Genomic DNA, 19,677 nt, shown 5'->3' with positions numbered 1-19,677 from the left:
AAAGCAGAATACATAAAAAGCAAACCAGACCCAGATATGTCCCAAAGGCTAGAAAGCTGTGTTAAGGAGCACATGTTAAAAGCAAACATAGAAACACGTTACATATATAGGAACAATACAAGTGACAGCTGGCTTCTCACTGGAAATAATAGAAGACATAAAACAATTGAACAGTATTTTTAAAGTGGTGAAAGAAAAAACTGACAATCTAGAATCCGATATATATCTGGTGAAATTAGTCATCAGAAATGACATTGAAATCAAGACATTTTCAGATAGACACTATCTTAGAGAATCTGTTTCTGATAGACTTAAAAGAAATACTAGAAGTTGTTCTGGTTAAAGAAAAATTGTATCAGATGGAACTTAGATCTGCAGAAAGAAATTAAGAATAATAGAAAGAGTAAATACCTGGATAAATATAAAAATACATTTTTAGAAGATGACTTCACATAAGACTATTGACTGTTTAAAACAAAATAACTGCATTGTATTGTGTGAGTTACGACATAAGGAAAAGTAAAATATAAGAGCACAATATAACTGCATTGTATTGTGTGAGTTACGACATAAGGAAAAGTAAAATATAAGAGCACTAGAGCACAAATTGAAAGGGAGGATGGAATTATCCTCTTGGTTCTTATACGTTTGTGAAGTGATACAGAATTATTTGTGAGTTCTTTTTTTTTTTTGGATGAGGGAGGTAATTAGGTTTGTTTGTTTATTGATGGAGATACTGGGTATTGAACTCAGGACCTTGTGCCTGCTAAGCATCCACTCTACCACTGAGTTCTACCTTCTTCCAGTACAAAATTATTTGAAAGAGCCTGTGATAACTTATACTTGCATGTTATAATCTCTAGAGGAAGCACTAATAATACTACAAAAATGTACAGTTTTTGAAAGTCAATAAAGGAGCTAAAATGAAATAAGATAAAACACATCCTTTTTTTCCAAACAAAGGCAGGGAAGGATGAAAAGACAAGGTTAAAAAAAAAAAGCAATGCCAAGATGTGAGATTAAAATCCAACTATATCTACATGATAGTTAGCACTCCAGTTAAGATGCAGAAATTTTCAGCTTGGTTCAAAAAACCAAGACCCAAACAGACCCTTTGTCAGAAATTCACGTTAGAAATAAAGATTAATATGTTGTAAGTAAAAGAGTGGAAGAAATTGTACCATATAAACAACATATGAAAGATGATGTGACTATATTTATATAAGACAGGAAAAGACTTCAAGACAAGTGGTATTACTTAGAGATTTCACAATAATAAATGCATCTTTTCATCAAAAAGACGTAACAGTCCTCAGTGTGTATGTACCTAATGATCCTTTCAAAGTACGTGAAGCAAAAATTGCCAGAACTAGGGAGAGAAATGGATAAATCTACAGTCACAGTTCAGGATTTAAACACCCTCTTCTATAATTGATAGTATAAGTAGATGAAAGAAGAATAATATAACTCTAGCCTTACCACTCATCATCTGCAAAAATTAACTTGAAATGGATTCTAAAGCTAAATTTCTAGAAGAAAACATAAAAAAATCTTAGTGAACCTGGATTAGGCAAAAATTTCTTAAATGGTACCCAGGACTGTATCAAGTCAGTTCATAGGTGAAAGAAAAGTCTTTTTAATAAATGATGCTGAAACAGCTGGTTATCTGTATGGGAAAATACAAACCTGAAGTCAGTCTTACTCCAGATGTAAAATTAATTCTAGATGGGTTACAAATCTAAATGTAAAGCCCAGAGCAATAATCATCGTAGAAGAAAACAATGGAGGATATCTTTGCAACCCTGAGGTAGACAAGTTTCTTGAACAAAACATGTTAAACACTGACCATAAAAAATGATGCCATTAAGAAACCAAATAGATGAGTCATACAGTGGGAAAAAATATTCTCAGTACGTGTATCTCACAAAAGACATATCCAGAGTATATAAACATTTCCCCACAAAGCAACAATGAAAAGATGAGTGACTCAATTTAAAAATGAGCAAAAGACTTAGACAGATATTTCTCAAAACAAGATTTATGAATGGCCTATAAACACATGAAAAGGTACTTAACATTAGGCATCAGGGCAGTGCAAACAACACATTAAATAAATGGGTTTAGAGGAATTTGGGTGGGAGTGATACAACTTTTCCATATCTTGATTGTGGCATTGGCTATACAACATACACAATTGTCAAAACTCTTACCTGTAAACTAAAAAAGATTACCTTATTCAGTGTAAATTATGCCTAAATAAAAAACATTTTTAAAGTCATAATGAAGTACCATATCCTACCCAGTTGTATGGCTACAGAGAAAAAAATGATAACAAACATTGGCGAGAATATGGAGCAGTTATAAGTCTTACTCATTACTGGTAGGCATGTAAAATTGTACAACCACTACAAGGACTTTTGGGGAAGTTTTAAAGAAATTAAACATACATCTAACTTTATTACCCAGATTTTACCCAAGGAATCTTACATTTACAAAAACGCTTCAACAGGAATGATAATAAATAAATAATAAAACTCAAAACAACATAAATGACACTAAAAAACATCATGTTGGGTAAAACAGAACGCACCCAAAAAATACATACTTTGTGATTCCAGTTACAAGATAATCATGAGCAGACAGCATTAATTTGTGTTGATAAAAGTCAGAAAGTGGTTGCTGGCAATTGTACTATTATAAAGAGGCACAATGGAGATTTCTAGGTTGGTTGATGGAAAAGGTGTGTTTGGGGTTGTAGTTTCAGTGGACATACACAGTTGTCAAAAATCCTTCCAACTGAACTGTTAAAATTTGTACATTTTTATTGCTTGTGAGTTACACTGTAATTTAAATTTTAAAAATAATTCAGAGTATGATAAGGGCAAATTAGAGGTAAGGAATGGATTTTTAAAAATAAGTGTTGGATGAATTAGCTAGTTATTTAGAGGAATAAAATTAGCTTATAACCTCACTTCACACCTCATGTCAAAATAAATGTTCAGTCAGCTTAGAGTTAGGTGTGAAAAACAAAACAAAAATAGATATTTTTTAAATTGTCCATGTGGGACCACTTTATATGGGTCACTGACACACTGCTAGGATATGTTAGACTGACCAGCACCCTGGTTCACCCAAAACTTTCCCAGGTTTAGCACTGACAGCTCCAGGCTGGAAACCCCTGTAGGCTCAGTTTTAAAATGGAAAGTCCCAAACAATTGCTCACCCTAATGTTATTGTAAGTTAAATACAGCCTTCTATTTGGCAGTATGTATCGGTAAACTTAAAAATTTTAAAGGTTTCTAAGCTTCTCTTGGGAAATACCCTGAAAGCAATAGGAAAGACCTTAGGACAAGAGAAAAACATGAGAAAAGATAATCTTTAACAACAGTTAGTAATAGAGGAACAAAAGGCATAAAGGCATAAAGAAAACAAATAGCCAAATGGATGGCATGCAAATGCTCCATCTCTAATTTCATCTTCAGAGGTTCCACGCTGGAGTAGATTCCCTAAGAAGAGAATATGGGTAGTGCAGGTAGATGGACTGATAGACCTACTGCACTACTCTTTGAGTACAGACACTGAATAGTCACCCTAGAACCTTTCTTTCTCAGTCACCTGCCAATTATCTCTACAGATATTCCTGAGCCCCTCTAGTGGTTTTGGGAGTAAATGGTAGCCAGAGTTTTTTTATTAGAGTCGGATCTGATACCACTCTGGTCCTAGGTCATGTATTTCATCTACCAGAAATCCTAAGGTTATCTCTTTGGTACTATATATACTGTCTTAATCAGGGTAGGCTCTGCTTTAGTACAGTCACTCAAGGACTAAGCCACAGTTCTTTAGTGCTTCTCTAGCTAAATAATAACACTGATTAGAATGTTTCATTTATTGAACAATTTCATATATTTCTGTCTCGTATTACCTTAAAATTTAAAACTTTTTAGTTTGAAATAATTTCAAATGTAAAGCAAAGCTGCAAAAAAATAGTACAAAGAAGTGCCACATAATCTTTTACCCAGATTCACCAGTTATTAACATTTTGCCACATTCACTTTTACTTTTTTCTCTGTGTATATCTATATGTATGTGTGTACATACACATATTTCCCCCAAACTATTTGAGAGAAGGATGCGGATCTCATACCCCTTTGCTAAATACTTCAGTGTGTATCTGCTAAGAACAAAGACATTCATTTACATAACCACAGGACAGTTTTCAAAATCAGGACAGTCAACAGCGATGCAATACTATTATCTATGGTACAGACCTCTAGTCCTTTATAACAATTGTTTTTGGTCCTGCATCACACATTTCATTTAGTTTTCATTTGTCTTTAATCTCCATCAGTTTGGAATGGTTCCTCTGCCTTTCTGTGTCTCTCATATCAATGCACATCAATGAAAAGTGCAGACTAGTTATTTTGTAGAATGCCCCTTAAATGAGTTTCTCCGATATTTTCCTTAGGATTGGACTTAGGTTATATGTTTTTGGCAGAAATGCTATGAAAGAGATGTTGTGTCCTCATTGCTGTTTATCCAAAGGTATATGATATCAATATGTTCCATTATAGTGATGTTATCTTTGATCACTTGGTTAAAGCAATGTCTGGCAGGCTTCCTCATGGACAAGTGACTGTTTTCCCCTTTAAAATTAGTGAATCATTTGTGGGGACGTACTTTGATGTATGTAAATGTCTTTATCTTCAGGCTTTCATTCACTGGTTTAGCATGGTAATTCTTGCCTGAACCAATTATTACTAATAGTTGCAAGATAAAGTGAAATTTTTAAGTTATTTTCCAGTTACACATATGAGAAACCAGTGTGGTAGACATTTGCTTATCTTACCATACTTTGCCAAATTATTCTCTTTGTAAAATTTTCCATTTTGTTTGGGTATCTAACCCCAGCCTGTTTAAAAAAAAAAGGATAGCGTGAATCTTTTTTTCAGTAATTACTTTGAAGGTAAATTGGTTAAAAACACCAATTAAAAGACAGGTATCAACAGGGTAGATAAAAAAGATCTAACTTTCTACAACAGACATTTTAGATTCAAACTTTGCATCAAAGAGGTTACCTATACTCTGAAAACTGTAAAATATTAATGAAGGAAATTGAAGATGATACAAAGAAATGGAAAGGTATCTTGTGCTCTTGGATTGTACTGTACTACCCAAAGCAATCTACAGATCCAGTGGAACCCCTGTCAAAGTACTCACAACATTTTCCAAGGAAGTGGAACAAACAATTCCAAAATTTGTATGGAATCATAAAAGACCCCAAACTGCCAAAGCAATCTTTTGTAGGTCTTTTTTTCTCTCTCTCTCTTCTTTCTGTTCTCTTTTCATACGGTTTGATGACTAGAGAAGTTTCTTTAACATTTGTTGTAAAGCTGGTTTGGTGGTGCTGAATTCTTTTAGCTTTTGTTTATCTGTGAAGCTTTTTTTTTTAAACATTTTTTTATTGAGTTATAGTCATTTTACAATGTTGCATCAAATTCCTGTGTAGAGCACAATTTTTCAGTTATACGTAAACATGCATATATTCATTGTCACATTTTTTTTCACTGCGAGCTATCTGTGAAGCTTTTGATTTCTCCATCAAATCTGAATGAGAGCCTTGCTGGATAGAGTATTCTTGGTTGTAAGTTTTCCCTTTCATCACTTTAAATATATCTTGCCACTCCCTTCTGGCCTATAGAGTTTCTGCTGAAAAATCAGCTGATAACCACACGGGAGTTCCCTTGTATGTGTTATTTGTTGCTGTTCTCTTGCAACAAATTTTAATATTTTCTCCTTATTCTTAGTTTTTATCAATTTGATTACTATGTGCCTTGGTACATTCTTCTTTGGGTTGATCCTGTGTGGAATTCTCTGTGCTTCCTGAACTTGGGTGACTGTTTCCTTTCCCAAGCTGGGGAAGTTTTCAGTGATTATCTCTCCAAAAATGTTCTCAGGTTCTTCTCTCTCTTCTCTTTCTGGGACCCCAGTAATGCAAATATTGGTGCACTTCATATTGTCCCAGAGTTCTATCCTCATGTCTTTAAACTGTCCTCATTTCTTTTCATTCTTTTTCTTTTTTTCTGTTCTGCAGTAGAGATTTCCACTAATCTATCTGTCTTCTAGCTCGTTGATCCATTCTTCTGCCTCTTTTAGTCTATTCTTGGTTCCTTCTACTGTGTTATTCATTTCAGCGATTTTATTCTTTAACTCTGTTTGGGTATTCTTTATATTTTCCAGCTCTTTGCTAAAAACTTCACTCTGTGCATCTATACTCCTCTTGAGTTCTCTGAACATCTTGAGTACATGTCAGAGCCCTTCCCATGAGTCTCTGAAAATGAAACACTTTTGCAAGCCAAGGACTTGCCATCAGATTTCATCTACAATAGCCATGGATTTGGGTTAATCCCTCTCTTCTTGAGGTCCTCAAAATATTCCGAGTTTCCTGCACATGCCAGGAAGTGACCTCCCTTACTCATCTGACAACAATGCTAGGAATCCTATAAGCAAGCTACCAAGCTGGTTTTCCAAGTTGGTCTGGTTATATCTGAGCCTGCACATTCTCAAATATGATGTTCCAGTCAAAACTCTGGTGATACAAACAATGTTTCCAACTGTGTCCTGTTACAAGGAGAACAGATTCCTATTGAAGAGATAACTATATTGCCATGAACAAATAACTATATTACCGTGAAAAGAGGCATACTCACTGAGAGTTTTCTAATTCTGGAGGGATCGTGGTAGGGAGGAAACGATAAATATTTCATCTTTTTCCACAAAGATATACCTTACCAAATTGTTGTACATCATAGACAGCTTAAGAGAAGAAGTTTCCTTAAATCTGGAAAAAATGAAAGACTAGAGAACCAACAGTTTCAAACAAAATCACAAAATTATAATTACCCTGACCAGTTCATCCACTCCCATGTAATTAATTCTTGTTGATTGTGATCTTTTATTAGCAATTTTATGAAGCCATCAGTTTTTCTGTTAGTGTCATGTAACTTTCTACCCAGTTCAGTGGTATGATCTGAAAGTTATCAGAAGCCTGTATTCTTGAGTACATGTCAGAGCCCTTCCCATGAGTCTCTGAAAATGAAACACATTACAAAAACAGAGTAAAGCAATAACTGTATATGGCAAGACTTAAAAATGGCCATGGTTAAATATCTAATGAGAAGTAATTATAATGCAGTGACAAGAAAATTTAGTTATTTCTGTGACATACAACATGTTAAGATGATAATGATAATTATGGATGATGACATACATACCAGATTTTCTGGAATTTCATATAATTTCTGGAATATTTGTATTAATAATATTCATACTAGAAAATCCATTAAAAATAGATTCAATCTTTGTTGAAACTAAAATATTGGGAAAGATATACCATGCAGAGAGTAACCAAGAAACATACAGAATGGCTATACAAAGATCAAACAAAGTAGACTTTAAAACAAAAATTGTTGTTAAAAACCAAAGAACATTTTATAATATATGTTATATATAGCTTGTATATGATATATAGTTGCATATATTGTACAATTGTTGATAAGTTCCTAGAAAGACATAAACTATTGAAACTGATTCAAGAAGAAATAGAAACTAACTATAACAATTAAGGAGATTGAATAGATTATCAAAACTTCGCACAAAGGAAAAAGCCCAGGATGAGACAGCCTCACTAGTGTAGTCTATAGAATATTTAAATAACACCTGTTGTTCCCAAACTCTTCCCAAAAAAGGGATAGGTATGAATAACACTTCCCAACTCATTCTACAGGGTCAATATTGTTATTATATCAAACCAGACAAAGATATGACAAGAAGAGAAGACTGTAAAATCCCTTATAAATTTATATGTAAAAATCCTCAACAAAATAGCTAGCTGGATTCAACAGCATAAAAGAGGATTATACACTAGCATAAAAAGGATTGTACACCATAACCAAGTGGAATTTATCCAAGGAGTGCATGGCTGGTTCAACATAGGAATACCAATAGAAGTAAGACACCATATTAATAGAGTTAAGGACATAAACCACATGACCACTTATCTCAATAGAAAAAGCTTTTGTCAAACACCAACACTTTACATCATAAAAACACCAAACAAATTAGGAATAGTAGAGAACTTCCTCTGCCTGATAAAGGGTGACTGAAAAACCGATAGCTTATGTCACACTAAATGCTGAAATAGTGAAAGCTTTCCCTCTAAGATCAGGAACAAGGCAAGGGTGTCCATTCTTGCCACTTGTATTTGACATTGTACTGGAGTTTCTAGGTAGGCAGTTAGACAAGAAAAAGAAACAAACTCTTTCTAGATTAAAAAGGAAGAAGCAAAATTGTCTCTATAGATGCCATGATCTTACATATAGAAAATCTTAGGAAATCCAAAAGAACTGTCAGAGTTAATAATTTAATAAACAAGCTCAGCAAGTTTGTGGGACAGAGAATCACTACACAAGAAACAGTTGTGTTTCTATATACAAGCATTGAACAACCTTAGAGTGAAATTAAGAAAACAATTCAATTTACAGTAGTATCAAAAAGAATAAATTCAGCATAGTAGATAAAATATGGAGTATCTATATAATGGAGTATTACTCAGCCATCATAAGTAATGAAGTACTGAAACAGGCTACAAGCAGGATGAACCGTGAAAACAAGCTAAGTGAAAGAAGCCATACCCAAATAGCCACATATTTATAATATCCCATTCATTTAAAATGTACAAAATAGACAAATCCTTAGAGTCAGAAAGTAAAATAGGGGTTGCCAGGGTCAAAGGAGAGAAGGAAGAAGGAAATGAATGCTAATGGGTTGTGGGTTTTGGCGGGGGCTGATGAAAATGTTTTGGAATTAGAGTATGGTAGTGGTTACACATGCTTGTGAATATATCAAACACTAAACTGTCCCCATTAAAAGTGTGGAGTTTATGTAAATTACATCTCCACTTTTTAAGTGTTAATTTAAATTAAAATGACTCTAAGTCTGTTTACACAGTATGCATTCATACTAGGATTTTGATAGTGTATTCCATTAAAATGTTTGGTGTTATTTAGGAGCATTTGTAATTTGTAATCTTTTTAACAAATTACTCTCTTTTCAATCTATATAGGTTGTCTTCAGATCTTTTCTGTAGCAGAAGGATTTGATACTCGGGAATAATTCATTAAAAATTATGATCTTATCTACAATAATATATGACAGTTTATCTTTGTATTTCTTCTCTAAATTGTTCTCCTGAGAATTAGGAGGATTTTCTTTATGTTCAGTATAGAACTGTTTATACATTGGGTTGAGTTTTTTTTAGCCTTCAGCTAGAGATGTTTTCTAATACAACCACATTATGTTACATTTGTTTGGATTAAGATTTTTGAATCTTAGTTTCCATTCCAAAGGTATGTGCATATTTTAACTTAATTGCATGATGATATCCTTTATAGATAATATAAAACTTCAGGTATTTATCTGTTTAAAATGTTCTTTTATAGAAGTTTTGTGATCCCAGGAATTTCTGTAGTCACATTTTCCAAAATTGGTTTGTAATCTTTAATAGGTTTTAGACTAGATGTCAACAAAACAGGCTTTCGTATAAAAATTGCATGACAGATCTTATTCTTTTCCAAAAATATTCAGTGAAGGTCCCAAACATTGCTGTATTTTATTCATTGATTGTTCTTATGGGAAAAAAGAAATGTAAATATTTAAAGTTTATTACATTTAAGTCTAATGCTCGCATTAATATCATATTAAGTTTTTCTTGTAATGAAAGTGTTCAGTCTCTAAAGATTAATCTATCTTGCAGTATGCTTGGTTTTGGCAGCTTTTCAGAAATAAGAATTAAGTTTCTTATTCTTCTGGAGTGTGAATGAGCCCCTCAGTAATTATTTCACCCAAGGAAGGACCCTGTGTTGAAAAAAATGTCTCCTTGTTCATTTAATAACATTTACCTTATTTAAATGTCAGTCCTTGAAATCAGAGTTATTTTAATTACTTTTAAGTAATTGCTTTCCTGTTACTGGAAAAGAACGGAAATTTTAGTTTGGATAAGGAAGGAAGAGAATTGAAACTGAAATGAGTAGTAGTGAAAATGTGGCAGGAGTTGAGAGGATGCTACAAATGAAATGAATCTCCCTCCAATTGATTGAGTTACTAGTGAAATGAAATGTACAAAATGTCACTTGTTGATTTTTTTGGTTGTCAAATTAAGGTACATTTCTCAAGAGACTGATAGACAATCTTCTGGAAAACCTAGGGGAAACTATTTCAATTTTGTTCACTTGACAGTAAGCAAAGTATTTTTAGTGACTAAAAATGTTTTGATTGATAGTAATCTTTTGTTTTACTGTATATTTTTAGTAGCTCAAAACAAGAAAATATTTTAGTGATAAGGTAGTTGCAAGTAATTTTTTTTAATCTATGTCTGCTCAAAGAACAGGCTATTGTGCTTTCTAATCAATGTGATGATTTTCTTTCAAATTTAAGATTTGGTTTGATTTACAGGTAAACAGTGTTGACCTCAGAACTGCCAGCCATGAGCAGGCAGCAGCTGCTTTAAAAAATGCTGGTCAAGCTGTCACAATTGTTGCACAGTATCGACCTGAAGGTAATAAATTCTTGTTGTCTGTACTTTTTTTATTTCAGTTTTTTAAAATCTTTGTCTTAAAAAGTTTAGCTTCCCAAGCTTAACTTTCTTTTCATGTTTTTGTCTGATTTATTAATCTATTATTTGTTTACTATGAACCTAATTCACTATCTTATCAAAGAGTTTTTAATATAATGTAGGAACTTGTATCTGTCAACTCTTTATTTCACCATTATTTGGATTAATTTTCAGGTGTTCATTTTTTAAAATTTGTCATCTGACCAAACACATACCTCTTAACATACCTTATACTAACCCAGTGATTAAAAGGCAAAGATAGTAATTTTGCCAAAGAAAATAAGGTTATCCCAATTTTTTCTAACTTTTTAATTAGATTATATTTATTAATATCAAGGTTTCAGACATGTTTCTAAACCTTTGTTGTTACTTAAAATAAAGAGAAAGAATACACATTGGGGATGTAATATATTTCTAAGTGGTGAAGTATCATGGACATGACCTTACCAAGTTCCTAATGGAAGAAGGTGGTAATGGAAAATTTGAGGTCATGCCATTTTAAACATACACAAGACTCTAGTGTACATCAACATAACCATTTCAATAAAACCTCAGTGGAATTTAAAAAGCTTAAACACCCAAAAGAATACATAGCATACTAGTTAATGTTCATAAACAAGGTGAAGAAGGAAAGAATGATGTGACTAAAGGAGCCAGGTGAAATATTCTATAATTTAGCAATTGTTACATTTACTATTCTTTTCCTGGAGTGGAATTTACCTAGTATGTATTTACCTGCTCAAAGCAGTATGTTGGACATCGCTTGCTATTTCATAATATAATATTTCTTGACAACTCAGCATTTTAGGTTTAGTAACTGAACAAGAATAAATTCATTTGTGTAAGGGGTAAGTTCCAAATAAGTCACATTAATCAAGCAAATAAGGACTAATATTAAGAAGTCAGAATGACAATTTATTAATTTTTGTGAGAAACAAAACTACCAGTGAGAGTACACATGCTTTTATCATCTGGTCAGCACCTTCTTGCCCTATAGGTATACTGTATGGAAACCACATTATAATCACTGGTTACTTAGTATTATGGAAAGCCTCTCATTTATATGTTTATGAAGAATAATGACTTTAGATAAGATTAAGGGAAAGTCAGTATCTGCTCCTTAACCTCCCCAGAAAACACACAAAAACAGCAAGGAAAATAAAACATAAACGCATGCTTGTACCCATACAGCTTGACCTCACATTAAGCAAAACTAAGAAGTCAGATATAATACCTAGACAACAAAATACAGGCAAAGGCTGCTTAAGCAGATTGAGATCTGGCAAAAACTACATGGAAAGAAGGAAAGAGTGAAAACATGAAATTTTGAGAATGCTCAGTGGTAGCAGAACTTAAAATATGACAGGAAATTATACTTCCTAATGGTAAGGGACTTGTTTTTGAGGTATGAAAACATTATCCGTTGTTTATGGCAAGCCATGTGGAAATTGGAGTGAGGATGCTAGAGCAAAAGCCATCCTTGATGTGATTTCATTTAGAGAATAGAGAACCCATATTTGATTTAAACAGTCTGTCTTGATAGCATCAAATAATGTGACAGTCTTGGTTTTAAATGCTCTAAAGGTAACCCATGGTTCCTTACTCACCCTATACCCCAAAACTTTCTGGTCCAGCGAACTCATTCAGTAGTAAGCAATTTAAAAAGAACTGGCCTAGCATTCATACAAAGATATTAATAAGAAGAGATAGAAACAAAGAACAAAACTTAGCAACACGCGCGCGCGCACACACACACACACAACATTGGCACAAATCAGATGAAAATTTGATTTTAATGTTCTGAAACAATTTATGCATTCACTTCTTTGAAAGAAGACCACAAAGTAGATATGTAAAGAACTGTAGGAAAAGAGGCTTAACAACCAGAAGAGATTAACTTTGAGCTAGGAGAACCCAGAAAAGAAGAAAGCAAACTAGTTTCTTAACTTGGAACAGAAAGGCAGAGACACTGCAGAAAAATCAATAGGGGACATAAAGGATACAGTAGGAAAAGTAAACAACATTAAGTAGAAACAAAGAGAATTTAAGATTAGAGTGAAAAGACAGGGAATTATGTATATACAACATAAACATAATTAGACTTTCTGGAAAAAGTAAATTTTTTAAAAAGAAGAGATTAAATGTTTGAAATTATAGTAGTCAAGAAAATGTTCCTGAATTTATACGATGTGAGTCTTTATACTGAAAAGACATAGCATGAAAATTGACTCAGAATGGTCAAAATTCAGACATATTCTAGTTAATGTTTATCAAGAAAGAATCTTCTGGGACCGAGATGAAAATATTAAGTTATTAATAAGGAGGTAAAAATAGATTGATAAAGAACTGCTGTAATGCTTGATGAGCATATATCAGAACAAGGATCATTAATTTTACCATTTTCATGTTTAGTGACTCTTAACTAAGCTTAACTAAGCCTATATATATATGCAGTAAGTATACTTGCCACTGATGACTGGCAAGGACTGGGAAGGGTGGGCTACCCTTTTCCTACAGTAGTTACTGAATGGTCCTAGGAATCTCCCTTTCAGATTATCTTTTTCTGTACTTGTACTCGGGGTTTTTTTGTTGTTGTTCTTTTTTTAATTTCTGTGCTTTTCTCTCGTATGAACCTTTCTGAATGAAACTTTAGTTGTATTTAAAACTTTTAACTATTCTAGTCTTGATGGAGCCATTTTTGTATCAAGGAGAATTTGCATTCTACTTGGATTATTCAAGTAGCTACTATTTAACATATGTCTTCTACGTTTCAAGATTAGACCCTTATGTTAATTACTCTTGTGTATCTATCTTTTTTCCAAACATTTCCTAATAATGGACCAGATAATTTCCTGTTTGGTTTCTCCAGCTTTATTTCTCCCTAATGTTTGAAATTGAGCTTATCTGAAACAATTCTTTCACTCTCTCCTTAAATGGCACTTCCACTGATGTTTAAGCCAGAGCCTAGGAGTCATCCTTGATCTCCCTTCCCTTTTCTCAACCTCTGTGTCTTGGCCACTACCCTAACCAAACCCACTATCAGATCTTACCTAAACTATTCTAATAGCCTCTAGCAAGTCTCCTTCTTTCTTGACTTTCTCCAGTCTATTCATCAGCCACAGTGATTTTTGTAAATACAAAGATTGGGCTGTATCAGTTCCCATTTAAAACACTTCCCATTATACTCTGAATAAGATTCAAACCCTTTAATAGGACCTGCAAGGCTCTGTATAATTGAGCACACACAATGCATATGACTTCACTGCAAGCTCTCTACTCCTTCTTTTACTCCTGAAGCACTAACCATACTGACCTTCCTTCAACACTTCATTATACCAGATATTTTCCTAATTCTCTGTTCATTCTGTTTGTTCTTAGAATATTCTTTCCCCCTATTCTTTATATGATTGGCTCCTTCTCATGATTTCATTTCTCACAGCACTGTGGTATTTTTCCTTTATAACGCTTGACATGGTTTATAATTGTATGTTTATTTAGGTGCCTATTTTCTATTTATTTAAGCCTTGCTCTAGAGGCTTATGAAACACATAGCTGTATCCCTACATACAGATGATGGTATACACGCAAACAATAATGCTGGTAGTAATAGCGGGGATTCAGTGATAGGTCTGTTGCCTTCAAAGTCTAGATACTTTTCACTGGGAATATTTTAGTGAGTGTTCAGTCTGGCAATATTGATTTATACTGTATTCTTTTACCACAGCTATGCTGTGATTGCCTAATAAACACAAGGTAAGTACCAGTAGAACATAGAAGACAGACATTGTCTTAGGAATTCAGAAGAAGGTAAATCATATTGCCTGGTATGAGGGGAAAATAATGCCATCAGGTAGGATTGGGAATTAACTGGAAACCTAAAGAATGGGTAGGCTTTAGATAGGCAGAGAGAAGAAATGACATTCTAGAAAGAATAACAGAAGACCAAAGATGAGAAAGTTAAAATTTAAAAGCAGGTTTTGAGTACTTTGAAAACTGACCTGTCCTCCTTGCTGTATTGCTACTTACCTTATGTTTGTTTATTAGGCACTGACACAATGGCTTTATGTTTTGTTTTAATACTAATTATGTTTTTAACAAATGTATTTTTGTTGTACAGCACTTTTTAAAAAAATAACATTTCACGTCATCAGTGTGTAACTGTTAAGAGGACCAAGGATATCGATTAAAGATAAGACTCAGGTTTTATTTCTCAGTGAGCTGGCTATTTTACGAAGTACAAAAGGAGTCACATGACACTCTGATAATCAGTCATCTCCTTGCAGTTAGTATCTTCACTTTACTAATAACAAATTCCTTGGGATTCTTTGCTTCATTGATAATCTGACATACATACATACTATAAAACAGACAAAGAGTGAAGGTAAGCTTTTTGGTAGGAGAAAGTTTTTATCTTTCAGAATTTATGGCTTTCCTATTAGCCTTCCATGAAATAGTGTTACGAGTTTTTCAGCTTGTGAACTTTGAACTTTAATCACTTAGACTCTAAGTTTGAAAAAACAATCTATAAAACATTTAAAAGGACTTTATCACTTAGCTTCCCTCAGTTTTGCTAACTCCAAAGACAAGCAACAATTCATTTTTTAGAACTTTACTACTAATCATTTTTGGGAATCATAATCAGAAATCAAACATGGGCACTGGAATTACTATTCTAGTTTTTTATTCCATATCCAGAAGTTAACAAAAATTTAACAAATAATTCCTGGTCTATAGTTAAAGAATCTCCTTTGGGTTGGGTGATAGACTATAATAGGAAACAAAAAAATGTGCCAGGCATCTAACCATGTTACATTTACTAACTTTTTTTTTTTAATGGACGGATTAGGGATTGAACCCAGGACCTCATGCACCCTAAGCACACTCCCTGCCCACTGAGCTATACCCTCCCCACATTAACTCTCTTAATTCCCATAAAACCCTATAGAGTGGGCACTGTTAATTGTCATTTTACATTACAGTTGTGTAAGCTAAGGCAGAGAAAGGTTAAGTAACTTGCCAGTTACACAGCTGGCAAGTGGCTAAGATTTCTGATAGCCCTTTGTAGAGGAGGAAAAACTTTTCCTCTGCCCATTTAGTTTCATTAGTTGGCGCCTGTGAATTAAACTGACGGAAGACAGATTAACAGAAGTATGCATCCAGGGAGCCAACAAAAGTAACTGGCTCATTAAATGGTTAAGATTAAAGGCTTATATTCCTAACATAGTATGGAAAAGGGAGTGGGGAGAAAAGTACCTCTTTAGGAGGAAGTTTGTGATAATGTTTGTCTCTACAGGTATGAGTGGTGTTTCCATCTTCTTCAGGGCTGTAGAGCTCCCCAAAAGAGGAGATTTAGAGTAACCTCATTTCCCAGAAGTTGATGCTTTGAGTTAGATAAGGAAAGCTCCGATAAGGCTTTTTTCTGCATTTATTGAACCTCAAATGTCTTCAGCTTAAAATAATCTCTGTGACAACCTTGGGGTTCCAAGTGGTCCCCACACCTTGCACTTACTCTCTCAACCACACACTAAAGCTGCCTGTCTTCACAAAAAGCCCTAAACACAAATACTTTATCTCATTGTTCCTCAAGTATACTATAGCAACTTCCAGGCTTTAAATGTCTATTTTTGGTTCAGAAAATATTAATTATATTACAATGGTATTATAAATGAAAAAGAGATCAAAGGGATAGACTTAAACTTATATTAAATGTATTTTCTCTTTCCCATTGTTTATGTCTTAAATTTGTGAGGCATTTTATTTCATTTTCATAAGAAAAAGAATCTTTGAGATTGGTGTTACTATTCCTAATCTTCAAATGACTAAAGTCTAGAAAAGCTGAGAGGTTTGACCAGAGCCCCTTTTCTGAGTTTCAAAGGTTTGATTTAAATCTGAGTTGCAGAGGTAGAGTTTAACCTGTCTTCTCATTTTATTTTCATAACTACTTCTGATAATAACCAAAGAGGGGAGAAGTGGAGGCTGAACGGAGAGGTTGTATTGGATTAGTGGCATTTCTTTGCAAGCATATGTCATCTGTTTAGTATTTTCTGTACCACCTTCCTAGTTATTTTTTTTTTTTTTTAGTATCTTACTTTCCTTCCTGTATCTTTCTACCCCTTCCTAACTACTTAAAACAACCAGCTTGCCTTTTTACTCAAAAACTTTTCCTTTTTCTTTTCTAGATCAATCATAATATCCATTCTCTGATAGTTGTTGCTCTCAGGTGTTAAAGCTCTGTGTTTAATTAATATATTTCATCATAGAGTATTAAGTGAGTTTCATCCTTCATAATTAGGACTGCAAGTTTCAAGGAAATTGGGGGAGGTAAAATTTCTCCCCATTCTCTTTCCCCTTGCTTCCATCTTTTTACTTATAGTGTGGGGGTGGAAATAAAGATTAGAAGTTGAAAAGGGGAATAAAATGCAGAAAGTTGGCCATTAAACATTGTGTCTGCTCCTATAAGCGTACACATATTATTTAACTTATGGCCAGCTGTTCAAAGACTTCCTAATATATTTCATAACAACAATGTTTAATGGAGATTATCTCCCAGGTAACATTTTAGCTCTCTCCAATAGTAGCTTTCCTGAAATGAGTGGTGGTATAATTTCTGGAAAAGGGATGCAAATGACTTAACTGAAGATAAGAAATGAGATTCTTCCTCCAAAATAAAATATAAAGTAAAGGTACACAGAATGGAGAATATAAAGAAAAGGTACACAGAATGGGTATAAGAATGAAACTGTTAGAGCTGAAAGGATGAATTGATTGAAATAAAAGGAAAAGATAGGAATGTTAGCTAGGTAAATTAAATGGAAGTTTAAGGGAAATGTTACTTTGAGGAAAGTATTGAAGTATGTTTGAGACAGACAGACAGATGGTTATAAGGAGTTGTTAATAGTAAGTAAAGACCATAAATATGAAAATCTGAACAGAGTTAACAAAATAAGTAAGGCACAAATTTAAGAAATTATCAGGAATTGACTTTAGTTCTCCAGTATCTTAAATGTTGAATATCTGAGACTTTAACTGCTTTATGGTAACTTAGTTACTTCTTAGGAAAGTACATTTTCCACCTCACTATAAAAGATAATGTGACCTTTTTACAGAAAGTTTTTAGATTTCTCAAATGTAGAATATTTTAAGTCACTAGGACTTTGGTTAATTTGCTTGGCAAAATGGCTGAAAACAACTAATAATGCTATGTGAACTATAATGAACATCTTACCTTTAAATTTTTAAAATCCAAAAATAAAGAGCTCTTTCCCTTCCACATCCTGATCAATTTTGTATTAAGCCATTAGGTGGAGCATAGCAAGGTAGTTATCTGCATTGCAGGGCTGAGGAGGTCAGGATTAGTTATGGTGGCCTGTTAGGACTTAACCATGAGGAGGGCTCCTACACAGGTAACTGCCCTGATGTGTGATGAGTTGGAGCCTGGTCACATAGTACAAGAACATGTGGGATGCCGGGCATCTTTGGAAAATATAATCTGCCACAAGCTATATAAAAGGCTTGACTATATATATATATTCAACATATAAACAAAATATAAAACAAAATATTAAGAATAGAACTGGAAATCACACAACTTTAATCATATCAAAAGTTAGCTCACTTGATTATTAAAAGAAAACAATTTTCAGATTTGCTAGTACAGCAAAATCTAACCCTATACAGTATCTTCTTGTAACAAAGAGAGGTTAGAGGTAAAAGAACCATATAGCTATAAAAAAAGAATGAGGGACATCTGTATATGCTGCTATGGAGCATTCTTATTATTACTACAGTAAGACTATTACTTTAAATCCTATTAAATAACATAAGCAAGATGGGAAAATGTGTATGTTACTGTTTAAGAAGGAGAAGCAATACATACATGTGTACACATACACACATAATTATAAAGTATATGTATAATTTAAATATACATATATTAATATAGAATACATTTATATAAATATTTGCATGTGTATATATGTTTACTTATTAAAAATGGAAGGATAAAGCTTTCTTTAAATGTTTATGAACAGGACAAAGTGGAGAAGGGAGAGAGGGATAGAAATTAGACTTCTTTTTAATATCCTTATTTTATGAAACAATTGACTTTGGAATTATTTTACCTACCTGTAAAAACAATGAAAATTTTTAAAAGCAACCCCTAAAAGTTAAAGTTGAAAATAAAAAGGAACAAATGAACCTAGGTGTATATCCAACTGGCAGTATGGCACCTAGGAAGGAACTATTCCAAGTGACTTTAAAACAGTATTCAACTGTATATCCCTTATAATAGGCCATACTCTAAGGATAAAAAGAACTAGGGAAGATAGTTAACTGTTTACAGTAATCATGTCATGGTTATAGCTTTCTTGTTATTTTAAGACTGTTGTGAATGTAATATTGGCTAAAACAAGTAAGTCATCTGTGGTATCTGATTCTGTTATCCTCAGTGTCTTGAGAACCAGGATTCTTCATATGCAGGAAAGCATATAAAGATACAAGAATAAGTAAAAACGTAATGGTCCTAATTTTTAATTAAAGAACCAGTATAAACTTATGGTTCACTTCTTGTTTTCATCTTTATCTTCATCCATCAGTCAGTCTGTATCGTAGATATGTCCATACAAACAAAAAACTTGACATGAGTTGATAATTGTTGAATTATAATGGATATAGCTATACTAGTCAGTCTCTTAATGTTTATACTTTAAATTTTCTATTACATTTTAAAGGGCAATAAAAGGAGATTTTATTACATATTAATGTGAGCATTTAAATGTTTCTGAATTTTTTGATGAATTGTTGCTTCAGTTAATCTCAGTAGCCATAAAACAAACTTGATGACTATGATGAAAGCAAGAGTAACTCAACAACATAAACATCTAAGTAAGCATGCTTACTCTTACTCTGTCTTTTTAAACTATACAAACTCCAGACAAGTTATTTGCTCTTGCTATAGGATTGGTTTTATTTTAAAAAATCTGGTAGAATCTGACTTGTCTATAAGACAG

The 19,677-nt window shown here is 33.3% G+C and overlaps 1 protein-coding gene across 9 annotated transcripts in view; it reads left to right on the top strand.

Annotated features, from left to right (window-relative positions):
• Positions 1–19,677, top strand: part of DLG1 (discs large MAGUK scaffold protein 1) — a 228,975-nt gene that overhangs the window by 162,799 nt on the left and 46,499 nt on the right. For all 9 annotated transcript variants that reach the window (XM_032481581.1, XM_032481590.1, XM_032481574.1 and 6 more), the window contains one exon: positions 10,510–10,612. In XM_032481581.1, coding sequence (XP_032337472.1) covers positions 10,510–10,612 — 103 coding nt within the window. The remainder of the gene's footprint in view (positions 1–10,509; positions 10,613–19,677) is intronic.

Source organism: Camelus ferus, chromosome 1, assembly GCF_009834535.1.
Source record: "Camelus ferus isolate YT-003-E chromosome 1, BCGSAC_Cfer_1.0, whole genome shotgun sequence".
Classification (NCBI taxonomy): Eukaryota; Metazoa; Chordata; class Mammalia; order Artiodactyla; family Camelidae; genus Camelus; species Camelus ferus.
The sequence above is the reverse complement of the archived record's forward strand: the minus strand, read 5'-3'. Positions and strand labels throughout refer to the sequence as shown.